Below are 17953 nucleotides of genomic sequence, written 5' to 3' on the forward strand. Positions count from 1 at the left end.
AATAATCTGTACTTTCTGCAATGCATGGGAGATTTTTGTTTTGTTTGTTCATTCTCTAGGTGGGGAGGAGGATTATTTCCTGGATAAAAATTGTCTTGGGATTGTAACCATGTAGAAGTCCTTGTCCGTTGGACTCTAAGATGGGATGCAGTGTGTTTTACTGCCATTTTATTGGTCACTGTCATTCATCGAAAACAGTCAAACCAACAAGAGGGATTAGGGAGTTCCTTAATCACCCCATCTGCCTCCCACTGGACCACAGCACATGTCTGCTCAACTGCAGCAGGGGCTTTGCCACAGACTCCCTAGGGTGTGTGGTGTGCAGGTGTAAACCTGAAGGTACTGTAAACTGTGATGTCCGTCACACGTTAACATAACTGACTGGAAATACTTGAGTAGTGGACTTTAATTTGCTGTATTTTCACTTTGATCTTGTTTAATGTTTAGATATTTGTCATTGTACTTTTATTGTTTTCTTTTGTACAATGTAACTTGAGTTATGTCATCTACCGGTAATCTATTATTGTACAATGTATTTAACAAATTTGCAGAAGAACAGCTTTGCGGAAGCAATTTGTCGTAATTATATAAATTAAATTGAAAAGTATAGAATGAATTGAAACGAAAGGTAAATTCTGCATTTCATGTACATTACATACATACATACAAACATGTATTTGACTTGCTTTCAGTATGTACATGGAGAGCATAAGATTTTGTTTTTCTTTTATGAAGCAAGACTTATTCCACCATCACTTGTGTTCTTGTACCTACAACATTTATGAATTGATGTGCTGTTTCACAATTTCGGTGGGCAGAACACGAGTGCACCCCACTTGAGACATGCGGCCTGTACTGTCCTCTGGGATATGCCACCAACCGCAAGGGTTGCGATGTTTGTAGGTGTCACCAGAGAGGTATGTGGCATTGTGGGTAACCTTTACTCTTTTTCTGCTATGTGTTAGAGTGTGGAACTCCAATATCCTGATTTTTTTGTGTTCAGACCTTGGATGAATTTTCGGGTATATGAGATTATGCAAGATGTTTCATGAGATGGATCACTGCAATTTTGTATGAATTTGGGAATCTTAAATCAAATCTATGTCTTTTAAGACCTTTTTGTGATTTGCTAAATGGTGGGTTGAATATATCCTGGGAGGTATGAATTGCTGCCTTTAAAAAAAAAAAGAGAAGCTTGGTTTAAATTCAAAGCCAGTGACTCTGTAATGATAATGATCTGATCAGATATCACCGAAATGCCCTCTCAAAAGGATTACTACTGTGCTGCAAATCTGTACAGAGCAGAGAATTTGATCGACATCCACATGTTTTATCATCATGTAATCTGCTGTGTGCCCATTTACTTTGCAGTCATTCATTAGCCTATTTAATGTACATATTACTAATTCCCATACAAATAAACAAACAACAATGCACTTGATTGTGAAAGGCAGTTGGACAAACCAAAGCAGGTGAAACATTGCCACAATCATTTTGTTGTGGACATGATATTGTAAAATTAATTAGTGAGACCAAGTGATCCCATTCATTTGGACAGATATTATCATGTATCTGGACAACTGTGCTAATCAGTGAAAGAAAAAGTATATCAATGGATATGCCGAACAGGGAACAATACACACTTGTAGCAACAATTAATGTGTTCTTGTCTCAAGGTCAGCAAGTCCAGTTTTTATTTGTTGCCATATATCTGGTATGCAGATGGAACAGAAGGGCTGCACTGTCCGGTCAGCCGTTGTCCAGATCACTGCTTGCAGGAATCTCTGGCTGACCATCAGGACTGCCCACCCTGTGCATGCCAGCCACAGAGTAAGACTATCAGGTCAATTCTTTCTTCTCCCTTTTTTTTGTGTTAAACATACTCTCGTAAACAAGGCATCTTAGACTTCAAATGTATCTCCAGTTCACGTTGAAGATGACATACAAAATATCTGACAGTGATGAGAAATTTATGGAGCTTTGTTAGGAATAATTATGAACACAATATCTAGACAAGAAGGTGATGTATAAACCGCTGAACAATCTTTGTGCGAATTTGAAGCAGCAACGTGTCAGAGTAGAAAAGTTTATATTCATCCATTTGTCATAATTATCTGTCTGCAAACTATGGCTGATCGCGCCATGGATACTTGGGGAATATGGATGTTGGCTCGCTACACACACGGTCAACTTGACAATGTGGAACCCTTGATACGATGGTTACATTGCCATTGTGCAGCTTGTGATCAGTTTGTATGGGTGGCATTCAAACATCTGTACACACTCCCCTAGGAAATGACTGCCCTGTGATGACGAGGGACACTTGCCAGCTGAGGTGCCAGAGGGGTTTTGCCACTGATGGGAATGGCTGTGAGATATGCAAATGCACAAAACCAGGTGTGTGCAAAATGTCACAATACATGAAGTTCTAATTGCTCTGTGATATGTGATTTGGCATGGTTAACAAGCAGTGAATGCATGCATGAATGATGCATACCATCAATGATATATTCAATCAATCAATCAATCAATCAATCAATCAATCAATCAGTCAGTCAGTCAGTCAGTCAGTCAGTCAGTCAGTCAGTCAGTCAGTCAGTCAGTCAGTCAGTTCGTCCGTCAGTCAGTCAGTCAGTTCGTCCGTCAGTCAGTCAGTCAGTTCGTCCGTCAGTCAGTCAGTCAGTTCGTCCATCAGTCAGTCAGTCAGTTCGTCCATCAGTCAGTCAGTCAGTTCGTCCATAGGGTCAGTCAGTCAGTTCGTCCATCAGTCAGTCAGTCAGTTCGTCCATCAGTCAGTCAGTCAGTTCGTCCATCAGTCAGTCAGTCAGTTCGTCCATCAGTCGAACAGTCCGTCCATCAATCTATCTGTCCGGCCTGTTATTATTATTATTTTTTTAAACAGATATTCAAGTAATCGATCTTTTGAATAGCAGATCAGTCAATCAGTCATGTCCCAACTTTGTTCAAATTCAAACCTTCATTGTGTATGAATATGATCAATCGTTGATTGCACTTCATAGCATTGGACAGATTCTGTAAGCATGATTATTTTCAAATCACAGGCCTTTGGTAATGAATTTTTTTTTCCCAGTTGAAAGAGATTGGAAATTGAGTCAGCTTCATAGGGTTTCACTTCATGTTGTTATTACTCCCATACATTTACAAAGCCCAAACAAGCTCAGACTATGTATATGTATGTGTACCTGTATGATAAAATTTTCCATTACTTGTGGAAGACAGTTTGTTTTGATAACAGCGACATTAAGAGGTACAAGTGTCAAAATCAGCATGTTTCACCTGTGTGAATTACTCTTGCATACACCTAGATTTCATTATTACTGCTAAGTGGTTATTCATTACTCATGGATGCATATTTGTTTTTAATCTACTGAATTTTCCTGCTCCAATGAGATAGATTTACAAAGGTATTATTTGTATTAATATCAGGTAAAATGTATGCTTTGTATAAGTGTTAAAAATATCATTCCTTGGAAATGTAACCTTGATATTGTCTTGTCAAAGCAATATTCGCATATACCCAAGTCCTGATTAAAGAATAGGAACAGTGTTTCATGTACAATGTGTAATACTATGTATCCACTTTGGATTTCTAGATGATGAGTGTAACACACTGGTGTCCAGTCATACTTGCCCCAAGATCTGTCTACATGGTCTGGCCACAGACTCCAATGGCTGTCGTATATGTGCCTGTAAAGTTCAAAGTGAGCAGATTTAGTGATTTTGTTTTGTTTTGTTTTGTTTTTGTTTTTGTTTAGTTTTTTTAACCAGACAATGTGAGTAAAGATAAATCTTAATTAGCTTGAAAAAATTGCAAATATAAAAAAGAAAGTACAATTGTATCACAGTCTGCTGTGTGGAATTTTTCATGAAACTGCTGTTGATTTACATACATGTATGTATGAGGTACAGTGTACAATGTACGTGTATGTTGACTCTGCTATTCACAGATCAGAGCGTGTAGAGTGCATTTTTGTCCCCGCCGAACGAGTTCGAGCAGGGGACTATGAAACGGGCTCCGTACGTGTGCGTGTCCGTCCGTGCGTCCGTGCGTCCGTCCGTGTGTCCGTCCGTGCGTCCGTGTGTGCGTCCGTGTGTGATCAAAATGTTCAATTTGCTACTTCTCTGTCATTTATGAGCCAATTTTGATTCTGTTTGCTTTATATGATAGCACTACATGGGAGCTTTAAAACTTCTACACAGAATTTCAGTTGTGACCTTTGACCTTGACCTTTGACCTATATTGTACATTTTGCTACAAAATGCTACTCCTTCGCCATTTCTAACCCGATTTTGATTCCGTTTGCTTTATGTGATGGCACTAGGTGAGGGCTTCAAAACTTCTACACAGAATTTTGACCTTTGACCTTTGACCTTGATTTTTGACCTATATTGTACATTTTGCTACAAAATGCTACTCCTTCGCCATTTCTAACCCGATTTCGATTCTGTTTGCTTTATATGATGGCACTAGTTGAGGGCTTCAAAACTTCTACACAGAATTTTGACCTTTGACTTCTTTGACCTTTGACCTTGATTTTTGACCTATATTGTGCATTTTGCTACAAAATGCTACTCCTTCGCCATTTCTAACCCAATTTCGATTCCATTTGCTTTATGTGATGGCACTAGGTGAGGGCTTCAAAACTTCTACACAGAATTTTGACCTTTGACTTCTTTGACCTTTGACCTTGATTTTTTACCTATATTGCACATTTTGTTACAAAATGCTACTTCCGGCGGGGACATATATTACGCACCACGTAATTTCTACTTTTCCTTGTTTATTGAAGGAGAAAATAATTAATTACTAATCTCCTTTTTGTGTGGCTTCATATTTCTTCGTAGCTGTAGAACCCCGAAAGGATTTCTTTCTCTTCCAATCCATGAGGGGGTCACCATGCCAACCCATCACATCTGAGAACTGCGCCCTCGTGTGTCCCGACGGCTACGCCACTGACCAGGGTTGTGAGATATGCGCTTGCCGTAAACTGGGTAAGTTTAATTGGTTGGTCTGAGGAATTAAATGTGCAATGTAAAAAAAAAATAAAAAAAGTAAATCGGTTGAAGGTTCCACAACATGAAGGCAACCAGACGGTGTGTAAATATGATTCTTATTTTGTAATATATGGTTTTTACTTCATATGACACATCAAAGGTTTGTGCAAGTCAGTTTTCGAAATTCATTATTCTGATATTATAGATTATCCTCATGTTGTGAGTATATGGAATCTAAGGACTTGGAAGAAAAGAATGCCATACCTGCATTTACAATGTGTGATAATCCTCTACAGCATGCAGAAAAATGTATGCAATTTAAATCATTGCATCATTTGTTGTGACCAGCCAACATCCAAATCAGCATTTTCCCTTTATCCAGAAGGCTGCCCAGCCATGACTGACCAGCAGTGTCCACTCATGGCCAGTTGCCCATACGGCCTGGCCACTGATCGCGGCGGCTGTGCAATGTGTGAGTGTCGCCAACCTATTGCTTGCATTCCTGCATCCCTACAAGGCTGCCATCAACACTGCCCTCATGGTCGAGCGACAGACAGTGACGGTTGTGAGATTTGTGCCTGCAAGAACATTAGTGAGTGCCATCGATTAATCATGAATTATCACTTTGCCCTGCCCAGAAAACATACCTAAACATTTTAAAACTCTGTATGCCGTACTGAGAATCTCCATAAAGTACAATTATTAACTCCTTGAGGATGAGTCCCGAGTATACTCGGGCAGGTGTCTATGGGAAAGCGTGTTGTAGCAAAATCAGTCCATCCTCAATGGGTTGACATAGCCCTCTTTGTTGAACATCAAGCAATTATGGGTAAAATATGATGTTACGTGCCTGCACAACAATGTGCTAAGGCATTCACTTATGTATGAATCATCTTTGCCCAACATTTGAGAGACTATTGAGTTCAAAATCTGTTGACCAAGATGAGCATCCCCTGCATGCTATATTTGTAATTGTGTTTTTAATACATAGGTGTAGACACATCACAAATTCTACAGATTAGACCAAGACAATAAAATAACATTTCCATCCTCTCTTGTTAGTCATTGCTAGATATGCAATTTCATTTTCCTGAAGAATACAAAGTTGACTCAAATGAGTATAGTGTGGAGACTTGGTAATTGTCAGCACACGGCTGTTTTCTTTTCCTTCATGATGTCTTGAGTAGAACTTGTAATTTACCGAGTGCACTTACATATGGGAATTGACATATTTTCATTTTTTAGCATAATGAAAAGGCACCTGACCTGATACCCTTTTCAGAAGGCCAAGGGAATGTTGTTAATCTCAACATATGTCAATACCAAGTTGAAGGTAGTTGTTAATTATGTGTACTTTTCATAAAGTATGAAATTTTTTGGATTTTAATTATTTTATCGTTGTCCATGTGTGACATCACAAATTGTTGTAATCTTCTTATCCAGCGTTCCAATTCCAAAAATTTAACAATTCATAACTTCTTCTTTTTTGAACAATAATAGGAATTTTTTTTTTTTTTTTTTTGTTAAACAGATTGTCTGATTTCCCTCATTCAAACAATCAACGTTCTTGTTTAGTTTTCATTTGTCCATTTAGATATTTGTTTTTCTTTGCCTTTCTGTCAATTCAACCTTTGTCAGGCTCCGTATGTGCAGTCATCACACCCACAAACTGCCCTAAACTCTGCACCTATGGGTACGCTACTGACCCCATCACTGATTGTGAAATCTGTCAATGCAAGCAACCGAGTAAGTTCAATCCATGGCAAAGCTGAATCCTGAATGTGCTTGGCCGGATGTCGAGTCAATTAGTTTGTTGCCTTGAAGCTAATGCTTGCAAATTTACAGTTGTATATAGGTGTAACACAGTTTCAAATTGTCAGTATGTACATGTTAAAACAGATCCAAAATTTATGCAAATTTTCTGTCCAGTTTTCAGAAAAAAAAAAGTTGACCTTTTTATCAACCTGGAAAGTTGTGGAAATTCAAATGATTTGGTAAATTATCAAATCCATGTATCTGTTTACCAATACGCCTACTTGTTTATTTGCTTACCTATCTCTATCATTTTGATGGTATACCAGTATGCATCCTGACTAACTTGTAAGAAATGCACATACTTGCCAACTAGTAAGATTTTATCAGATTCAGTAAGATTTTTTACGTTAAAAATAGCAAAATCAGATTTTCTGTCAGAGAAATCAGATTTTAAAAAAATATTTAGATATACCTTTCATGTGTATTTTCTGAAGATTTGACCGAAAGTAAGATTTTTAACTTCAGTTTGCATATGAAATAAGATTTTTGCAATCCACGAATAAGATATTTCATCTTGAAATGTTGGCAGGTATGAATGCAGTATGTCCAGTCATGTCAGTAAACTAATAATGCTTTACGTATTCAGTTTGATAAGGCATAACCAACCATATTTGATGGACTAAACTGTGACTTGGGCATATGCTGAAAGCAATCAGGAATTATTTCAGACTCATGTTTTTCTGTCATTACCTTTAACAGCTGACATACCCATTCCAGTGACATCCTTTCGCATATGTAGACCTGTACTGTGTGACAACAACTGCACCAGGGGCTACCTCTATGATGCTCAGGGGTGTCAGACTTGTACCTGCATACCAGGAGGTACTGAACAGTGGTTAAAGATTCTCCTTACTGTAGAAGCTGTTACTTTGTGTACAGGTCTTTTCATGAACGAGGAGGTGACAGACATTTTCACGAGTTGTTTTTAGTTTGTTTTTTTTTTGACACCGATTATATTAATCAGTTTGCCACCTTTCTGTACATGGTGATATTTTTTTTTTTGTGTGTGTGTTGTTAGATTTGTGGCCCATCAGTTATTTGTGAAATTTGTGAAAATTAAACATTTTTTACAGTAGCCCTTGACATACTTTGAGATGGGGGCGGGGGAGGGGTGGGGGTAATTGACATGATGCTGATCATCCGCCAGTTCCCTTTTTGTTGTGAAAAAAAACAAACCCCCCCCCCCCCAAAAAAAAAAAACAAAACAAAAAACAAAAAAAAAAAAAAACAAAAAAAAAAAAACCTGAGATATAACTGATTGATATATACAGCATGAATATTCCCTACTCCACTCGTTAATTACTAATTATTATCATAAGAGAGAGAGAGAACACATTCACAGTATTTAATCATGGTCATGTTTGTCCAGTGCAATCTTGACACGACAAAATTCATTGAAATGGTCGCGTGTTAATTAGAAGTGTCCATCTCATAGTATTAGCTCTGGAGTATGCAAGTGCATGGACCCTGCTCTCCACTGTGAATGAATAGAATAAATGTGGCTTTTTGCAGGGTAAAGTCTTTGCAAAGTTGCCCTCCTCTAAAAGCAACTCATTATCTAGGAAATACTTTCTTCAAATATTAATGTACCCTTTGGTGATCTGCTAATGTGGCATGATGAATTTCTCTTGAATATTAAGTAGTGACCGTATTTACTCTCCTACCCAATATTTTTTGTTCTTTTCATGGCTGTAAAATATTTGCATACATGTAACCAAACTTTGTTAGACCTCAGAGGTCAAACTTCTTTTCATCTTTGATCAATTATAGCAATATGTTGCATTTCTGTAGTGATTTATAGTATTGTAAAATCATATTGTGTGTTTATCTACTTTTCGGTGTATTTGGCCAGGCTAAAAGGCCTACACATATACTTACGATGATTAATATCATGCCCAACTACCTCATATTTCACATTCTTTCAGATATTGTGTGTCCAGAACTGACCATCCACACCTGTCCACAGATGCTCCTCTGCCCCTACGGCCTGTCCAAGGATACCCGGGGCTGCCCCATATGTTTCTGTCAGGTGGAATGTGAGTCTAGCTTGTTTCATCCCTGGATGTCTCCCTCTACCATTCCCAGTAATTGTCCCTGCCGAACGAGTTCGAGCAGGGGACTATGAAACGGGCTCCGTATGTGTGTGTGTCCGTCCGTGTGTCCGTCCGTCTGTCCGTGTGTGCGTCCGTGTGTGATCAAAATCTTCAATTTGCTACTTCTCTGTCATTTATGAGCCAATTTTGATTCTGTTTGCTTTATATGATAGCACTACATGGGAGCTTTGAAACTTCTACACAGAATTTCAGTCATGACCTTTGACCTTGATTTTTGACCTATATTGTACATTTTGCTACAAAATGCTACTTCCGGCAGGGACATATATTACGCACCGCGTAATTTCTACTTTTCCTTGTTTTATAATATACCAGTTGCCACATGACAGCATTCACAGCATCCATTATTATAGAAGCATGCAGTTTAAAGTGAGGAAAATGAATGAGACTGAGTGTCTTACACTTTATATCAAATGTCATATTATGGAATCTATTAATGATTTAATGAAATCTTGAAGGTCAACTTCATTGATGTGAATTGTACAGTTTTCACGAACAGACTTTCAATGTCTTTCTTGTGATGCAGTGCGTTTTGAGACTCTGTGTAAGGTTTGCCAGTCCATATACAGTACAGTGTATCAAAAGGAATGTATGGGAATAATCACATTAAACCATTTAAAACATATGATGTCAGCCACCTCCCAGAACAATGTCTGAAGTCTTAGTTCAGTACTGAAAACTTTCCTAGAACTTTTGCTCTAATTTGATAATCCGATTGACTTATCTTATCTGTTTTTAAAGTGGGCCTTGGTCAGTCATAAACCATTACAAGATATTTGGTTATATTTGACGTGATTGCCTGTGTTTCGTACCTTTATAGCTGGTTGCTACCACATCAGTCGGTTGACCTGTGACCTGCAATGTCTCTATGGTTACGCCACAGATGACAGAGGTTGTGATATCTGTGCATGCAGAATCTTTGGTGAGAATCAATTGGAGCACTGAATGAAGTGATTATCTTATCCTTTTTCCAGATCAGCAGAATGTATCCTTGTACCAAATGAGTGAGTGTAGTCTCGATAATAACGACAATGATGACAATGATGACTAGTTAGGAAAGAATCTATAGATTGACACTCAGTGAGATCGGTCTATAGTAACCTAATGTTGTATATGACTCTTGTTGACAAAAGTGTATGTTTTTGTATGGTCTATCTAGGCTGTGAACAGTGTAAAGGTCAGCATTTAATCACCTTAACCGATGAATGAATTCCTTCATATCTCAATTACAGATGACACCAAGTGTGATCCCACGGTGGCTCTCACTTGTCCCCACAAGTGTCCGTACGGCCTAGCCACCGACGAGCAAGGGTGCGAAATTTGTGTTTGCAAGAACCAAGGTGAGAATTGTGGCTTTGATACCATGAGAGAAAATGAAGGACATTACATTGTATCTTTACACTCTTTTATGGATTAGTCTTGACAGGGTTTAAGTGTCTGGTGTGAAGTTAGAGGGGAGAGGATGAATAACAAAGCATTACCAGACCATTTAGTCTGTTCTACACATAAGTATAAGTGGCATAACTCCATTTCATGCCAAAGTCGACATTAAAATTTTCAGATCAAGATATGGAAATCGTGTGTCAATTGGCCCCACAGAAGCCAAATATTGCCTGCCCCAGTCGCAGTGGATTTGACTATCCAAAAGCAGAATTGATTGTATATTGTCACTAGAAGGCATTAACTTTAACGTTTAGAATTGGATTGGGATGAATTACAGCGTTGTCAAAATGAAAGGTTCAGGGAGGAGCATGTATGAGATAACATTGGGTATAGACCAGTAAAGTGTGAGTCATAATCACTTCTGAGACACATGCAGTCTGGAGATGCATATTGTATTATCCCAAATAGCAGCTGAAATTGTCTGTCAATCAAGGAAAATGAACTGTTTTGTGACCTTCATAATGAGTACAACTACAAATGAGTTGGTCCACATTAATTGGGTCTAATAACAAATGATTCATTCAAATCCTGCCTATTTTTCTAAGCCCTTTGAAGATTAAAAGTGTGTTAGGAAGTTTAAAGTGTGTTATAGTGCACTGCAGTCAACACTTCTTCATCATAACAGGACCCTAAATTTCCTAGCCACAGTATGATGAAATAGTCTACATTAACTTATATCACTCTCGGCATCCCTGGCATTGAGTAAAGTGAACCATGTGAATTGTCTGATTTTCTTCGAAATGTGGTTTGTCTTTTGCAGAACTTGTATCATAAAATTATAGTGTATAAAGATAGAGCAATACATTGTTTGCCTGTTGTATGCACATAGAAATATATATGGTGTCCAAGTAGCCCAAAAGTGTACCTCACTGCTATATGATTTCTCCACAGCAAGGGAGCTCAGTATTCTCAACCTCAGGCCAGTGGTAGTGTGTCCACCTGTCTCCCAGCACTGCCAAATGGATTGTCAGCACGGATTGGCCACGGACGAGATGGGTTGCTCTGTGTGCCGATGCAAGCGACCAATCACAGGCAAGGAGATCCTGTCTTTAATTATCCCTATGCTTTCAGTCATTGGTCTGGGCATTTCTATGAAATCCGTTGCTAATGACAGTACCTCATTTGTGATGGGTTATGGCAATTTATACCCCCTTTATAGCTGATCTTGAGAGTGTGTGTGAAGATTTCATAACACACAAGTAAATATGCACATGATCATCTTTTGTGTACATGTTTCTGAGTTTATACACATGCATTCTCCATCTCTCTCTTTCTTAATGGTTGCAAGTTGTTGTCTGGAGATAAATATGTATATTTGTCCTCTATTTTTATTACAGATAGTGATAAAAAAAAGTAATTCATTCTTTTCTTCAGTTTACTTGGTATGACCTTTTTTTTTTCTTCATGAAAGCTGTACATTTGACTTAGAAATGATAAAATGTCAACTGCATACTGTCATAAGAAAGTTCCAGTCATGGGTCTAGGGCAATTACCCCCTGGGCAATTACCCCGCACCCTTCCCCTGGCCCTAATCCTAATCCTAATCCTGAACCTAACCCTAACCCTAACCCAAACTCCTAACCCTAAACCTAACCCTAACCCTAATCTTTACTCTTACCTTACCACTAACCAGTATTTGGCCGGGGGGTAATTGCCCTCCGGGGGTAATTGCCCGGATACGCCAGTCATTCTACAGGCGACAATTGCAATTTATTTTTTCCTGTAATTGATTGAAGTTACCTGAGCAAGGTCTGAATGCCATTGACTATTAAACTTCTAAATGTACTGGAGAGTAAATTTTGAATTCTGTAAACATTCCATGGAAAAAAATATTGCAGGTATTCTTTGACAAAAAACAAACAAACAAACAAACCAAATGCAAGTAGACTCCCTCTCCAAAAAAGAAAGAAAGAAAGAAAGAGATTTATATCTTTAGCTCAATCAAATCAAATTCATTTTCCTACACAGATGAAAATTGCACAGTGGTGTTGAGTTACGAATGCCCACTCGTCAACCAGTGTCCGCATGGTTTAGCCACCGATTCAAGAGGATGTGAAGTGTGCAGGTGCAAGCAGGGATGTGAGTCACAAGAATAGAAGAAGATGTCTGCTCTCTTTGTTGTATTTTAATTCTTATATATCAGTTGATTAATTATGGCCCATCACAATGCAAAAATGCAATTTTTTTTTATTTTTTTTTTCTCTAGATTGAGAAATGTTAACATTTATCAGAAGATCAGAATTTGATATCTTTACTAGTCCCTTTCAAATTCTAATGTGGTCTTGGATATGAGTCATGGATGTGTTGCTACAGGTCTGTATGATGCTTCAAATTCTAATACATGTTGTGATTTGATTATCTCCCATGCACTTGACCATTTCCAGAACTTCAAAGTGATATTTTAAAATGTGCATTTTTCTGTAGTTGCCAGCTTTTTAAGTTACAAGTGCCTAAGTGCTAGTATCAGTATTAATTTCAGTCTGATTATCAATATTCTCGAGCCGTTACCCTTGATTAAAACTGTACTTGTGTCCACATGATATGCCTTTTTGTGACATAGTTATATGATTTTTTTTTTTTTCTAGCCATTTGACAGAGTTTTACCAGTTGTTGATGATATGATTTATAATAACATGTGCTGTGTGCATCATTTCTTTTTTATGGTAAATCCCTAACTAAAGCATCACCACTGAATATCTCTTCACAGCCCCATGCCTCCCACTGCCCTCCTGTAGCCTGAACTGTCCCAAGGGAGTGGCTACTGATGCCCTTGGCTGCCAGGTCTGTGCATGCAAGAACACTTGTGAGTAGACATTGTCCCTCCCCTGAACAATTCTCTCTAGGTTAACCCACTGGCGATGGAGACCTGGTGTGTCACATACTTTCTAACCCTATCAAGAATAACATTATTTGAGAGGTACAGGGTTACAGTATACAAATACGGTGTAATGCATATTTCTTGGTCGGGTATTAGTAAGAATTATCCACCCAACGGTAACTTTGGGATCGACAGAAACGTACCTGCTCTTGTGTGTGGAGAATGTGCTGTGCTGTGTGGAGGGTGAAATGTGGTAGAGCAAGGCGTATTATCTAAGTGAATACTGAGTCGTCCAGATGTAATTTCCTGTGGTATTTTGATATGTGGTGACCCTGTATGATTGTAATATGAAGTGTGCAATGTATTCATCATTCCAGGCACTTACATGCAGAAAATACTAGAAAAGTGCAGACATTTTTGCTGTTAGCAAAAGTAGGGATTGATAAAAATATCCCCATATCTTGTTTGAAAAGATGATCAGAGGTTGGACATGTATGTTCCCAAAGAATGGGTGATAAATCATAGGACAAGTATGATGTACATAAAAGTGTTCTCCCTTGTTGGTAGGTCTCCTTAAGAGTTTTACCATCAACTTAAGTTTTCATTACAGATCTAATTGTACAGTTGAAACATTAATGATTTTAAGCAGCTAGTCATGTTTGATTGGGTTGATATTGTAAGATGCTAAAAATTGTATAGCATTATCAAGGTCACTGAAAGACAATAGTAATTTGCATTTTGATTATTTCAATCTACACATTTAACATTATTGAGGATACCAAAACAGGTTCTTGACATTGCATGCATTTCCTCTCTTTGTAATATGTACACAATGTTTGTGTGATTTGAAATCGTGATTTCCCTAAATATTTTTGTACTGAAATTTATGCCTATTTTTTTCATGCCTGTTCTCACAGCTTCACTGTGTCCTGAAGTAACCATTGAAGCCTGCCCTCTATCTGCGTTCTGCGAGCAAGGGCTTGCCACAGATGCCATGGGGTGTGAAATATGCAAATGCAGGGTCAGAGGTGAGATTGAAAGTGAAAATATGCAGGCTCAATGAGGCATGGCTCATTTTTTTGGCACAGGCAATATACAAGTACAAGCTTGTCACAATCTCATGCAGTGCACATAAGAAAGGTATTGTTTACCTTTGGAAGCAGTGATTTCAAAAGTGTTCTAGTTGTCATATTTGATGCATATGTTTAGGTCAGTTGTATCACAAAACATCCTACCATATAATAATTTTGCACTAAAGCCTAAAATAAAAGGAGAAACAGTATCACAATTTTTCTCAATAAACCGTGACTGTAGACGGTTTAGTCTGGAAACAATTTTATTATAACTATTGTTCACATTTAATATATTTAACAATACTTAACATTGATTATGCTGATCAGCATTTTTACATTGATTGCTTCTAGTTCCCTCTCTTTTTGATAACTTTGCCATATCTTGGGAATGATAATGATTCTCTTACCTCTCTTTTTTTTTTTCATCGTATTCCTGCATTTAGTTCTTCCATTTGTACCGCCGCAAGAGGACACATATGAATCAGCCTTACCCACATTCCAAGCTCCGTACCCATTTCTCCAGCCCTCCTTTGATGCCACGTACTGCCCCATCTTCCACTGCAATGTCCAGTGTCCAGATAATGACTTTGCCACAAATGCCATGGGATGTCCAGTTTGCAAGTGTGCTATGAAAGGTCAGTGACCACACAGGCTCTTTTTGTGTGCGTGTGTGCATGTGTGTGTGTTTTTTTTTTTTTAACTCATACCTTATGTGCTGAACGAATCCTCATGCATACTTATGGTTTTCATAATCCATTATCATTTTTACTCTGTATAGTGATAAAAATAAAAGTAATAATTGATCTCCTTTCTGATGTCATTCAAGTTCAGTTCCTTTAAATCAGGTGATCCTATGTGGAACCAAACATTGCACACACAAGGGGGCTAACTCTGACCTACAAATACACAAGAGTGAGAAAGGGAATATGCTATTTGGTATTACTGGTAATATTGTATTTAGTATGTTAAGAGAAGAAATTAGAAAAGTACAAAGGTGCTGAAATAATTGTGACTCACTGTCAAAATCTTTCATTCATTTGTACATCTTGTGAGCATTACAGTGAATGGACATGTATTAGGAAATGTACAGAAAAATAAGTAAACTTTGGTGGTTTGTTTGTCATTTTTTTATGCAGGGGAAAAAACCCAATAAAACCACAAGAAACAAAACAGAGACTCATATTGAAGTCTGGAAAAACAAGAATGCAGTGAGAGAGGGGGAGGGAGGAGAGAGGGGGAGAGGATAAAAATTAGCAGCTTTTATTTAACCCTATTCTAACTGGGGGGGGGGGGTCAAATTGACCCCCCCCCTCGACGTTTTGCGCCACGATTTCGCAACGCGCAAAGCTTTTTCACGACTTTTTTCATTGAAGTCTCCCGCATATTTTGAGACCAAATTTGCGACGTCCGGGTACACCGTTTTGAAGTTACGTAATGTTTTGCATATGCATGTCAACCAAAAAACAGCTCAAATTCATGATATCGTGTGCAAATCCAATGCAAATTGTGTTTTTTGGTTAAATTGATATAAATTAGATTATTTCAACTTTTAACCTTTGAAATTAATCAATTCTAGTGTAGATAAGCCTGAAAAAGTGCCTGCAATAAGTTTTGGCAAAAAAACAATGGAAAACAAAAGGTTGAAAAAACGATAAAATACATAAGAAATTAACAAAACAATAAAAAACAAAAGAAATTGATTTCAATTGAGCTCTTTTTTTACACAAAAATTGTTTGATGTGTCTTGAGGAATTCTGACACAAAAATTTAGCAATCCTCCAGTCTTTTTAATGGAGTTATAGGTGAAAATATGATTTCATGCACAAATTTGCATAATTAATGTATTAAAAATAGAAAGGCAATATTTTTCTATTGTATGACGATGTAATCTTGTAGTTGACATCCAGCTCTATCTTCAGGCAAAATTTCGTGGTGATCGCGTGATTGGCGACCGAGATCTGAAGGGGGGGGGGTCAAATTGACCCCCCCTCAGTAAAAACTTGGTCTCAAATAGCCCAGTTAGAATAGGGTTAAGGACTTAAATGCGTCTATTGTTACCAATAACAGAGTGGTAAGCTTGAGTACAGTATTTGTTTTGGTTTGATCTGTGTATGTGATAATGAGCTTATGGCTTATGTCATAACTTTACAATAAATGTGTTCAAATATTTTTGCCATGGTTGAGCCAATCACAAGTTGGCACTTAAATGGTAGTTGCACAGCATATTTCAATGAACACACAGGATGTTTTGCCACTGACTGTGCTTGCATTGCATATTTCCATATTCCAATATTGCCATATTGCTTGCTGTTAGGCCACACACATCTCGCATAGATTGAGGTTGCATATGGGGAGTTTTTTAAAGTGGATAACTTATGCAGAATAGAAGGGGATGTGCATATTCTTGCCTTATACTTATATATTCTTCATATTAGACATTCAGTTGTTATTTAGAACAGTTGGAGATGCATGTTCTCAATCAATATTGCTGCCATTAGGGCTCAATACCATAAGGTTGATGGCTGTGATAGATGCCACCTGCTACTGTCATCTGTGCATCAGTCAAAAAAAAAAAAAAAAAAAAAAAAAAAAAGTTCTCCCAGTGTTGTTCATGTGCTGTCTGTAGGTCTCTCTCACATACACATACACCTCTGATCTAACTCTCAACTCCAAACCTCTCTGACAGACACCGCCCTCTGCCCACCTCTGTCTCCATCGTGCAATCAACGCCACACTTGCCCGTATGGGCTGGCCACAAACGAAGACGACTGTCAGATTTGTGCTTGCAAGCATCCAGGTAATATGGTTTGAACCTTGCTCTGTGTGATCTGTAATCATGCCCATCTCATTTCTTGTTTGATGAGGTCATAAGGGTATGGTGAAGCAGCCATATCATCATCCTTGTCAGTGATTTGGTATAGATTTTGGAAACATTCTTTTCCCTCATCCCAATCGCTATAACTTCTGAAACTCCATACCCAGTATAGGTAATTTATAGTTGTTCAAATGTAAAAGTCCAAAAGTCATCTCAAAGGTCTCCTTTCCTTGCTAAACCTTTTTTTATAAGCATTTAGTGATTTTTCCAAATTTGACCTAGTGGTATTTGCATTGGTGTATTCAGTGTTCCTTAGCCCTACAGGAAGGCTGTGATGATCATGATGCAGCAGGGATTAAAGGTCCAGTTTACCTTTGGGAGCAGTGATTTTAAAAATGTTCAAGATATCACATTTGATGCATATGTGTAGGTCAGTTTTATCACAAAACGACCTACCATATAAAATTTTTGCAATAAAGCCTAAAATATATGGAGATATCAGTATTTTTCTCAATAAACCGTAACTGTAGACGGTTTAATCTGGAAGTATTCTTATTATAACTATTGTTCACATTTTGTGTATTTATAACATCGATTATACGGATTCAGTTTTTTACAGTGGTTGTTTCTATCCCTAACTCGCATTTTAGAACTAGTTTAAAGCACTAATGCTGGGTTTTTGTTTCATCTGCAAATGGTAAACTATGCCTTTAAGGATTAACCTGTTGAAGACGAGTCCCGAGAATACTTGGACAGGTGTCTATTGGAAATGCATGTTATTGCAAAATCTGTCTGCTATCAACTGGTTAAGGAGATTGGATAATCTCTACTTATTATTACAATTTGGAGTTTCCACAAC

The 17953-nt window shown here is 37.9% G+C and overlaps 1 protein-coding gene across 1 annotated transcript in view; it reads left to right on the plus strand.

Moving 5' to 3' along the window:
- Positions 1 to 17298, plus strand: part of LOC140228833 (uncharacterized) — a 39504-nt gene extending 22206 nt beyond the window's left edge. The window contains exons 18-35 of the mRNA XM_072309106.1: positions 199 to 339; positions 819 to 917; positions 1723 to 1830; positions 2293 to 2397; positions 3615 to 3722; positions 4867 to 5013; positions 5399 to 5608; positions 6655 to 6762; positions 7531 to 7653; positions 8757 to 8867; positions 9766 to 9867; positions 10178 to 10285; positions 11280 to 11420; positions 12357 to 12467; positions 13096 to 13191; positions 14124 to 14234; positions 14723 to 14914; positions 16966 to 17298. Coding sequence (XP_072165207.1) covers positions 199 to 339; positions 819 to 917; positions 1723 to 1830; positions 2293 to 2397; positions 3615 to 3722; positions 4867 to 5013; positions 5399 to 5608; positions 6655 to 6762; positions 7531 to 7653; positions 8757 to 8867; positions 9766 to 9867; positions 10178 to 10285; positions 11280 to 11420; positions 12357 to 12467; positions 13096 to 13191; positions 14124 to 14234; positions 14723 to 14914; positions 16966 to 17090 — 2246 coding nt within the window. The 3' untranslated portion in view covers positions 17091 to 17298. The remainder of the gene's footprint in view (positions 1 to 198; positions 340 to 818; positions 918 to 1722; positions 1831 to 2292; positions 2398 to 3614; positions 3723 to 4866; positions 5014 to 5398; positions 5609 to 6654; positions 6763 to 7530; positions 7654 to 8756; positions 8868 to 9765; positions 9868 to 10177; positions 10286 to 11279; positions 11421 to 12356; positions 12468 to 13095; positions 13192 to 14123; positions 14235 to 14722; positions 14915 to 16965) is intronic.
- Positions 17299 to 17953: the final 655 nt, after the last annotated feature.

The sequence above is a fragment of the Diadema setosum genome, chromosome 5, assembly GCF_964275005.1.
Source record: "Diadema setosum chromosome 5, eeDiaSeto1, whole genome shotgun sequence".
In the NCBI taxonomy this organism is placed as follows: domain Eukaryota; kingdom Metazoa; phylum Echinodermata; class Echinoidea; order Diadematoida; family Diadematidae; genus Diadema; species Diadema setosum.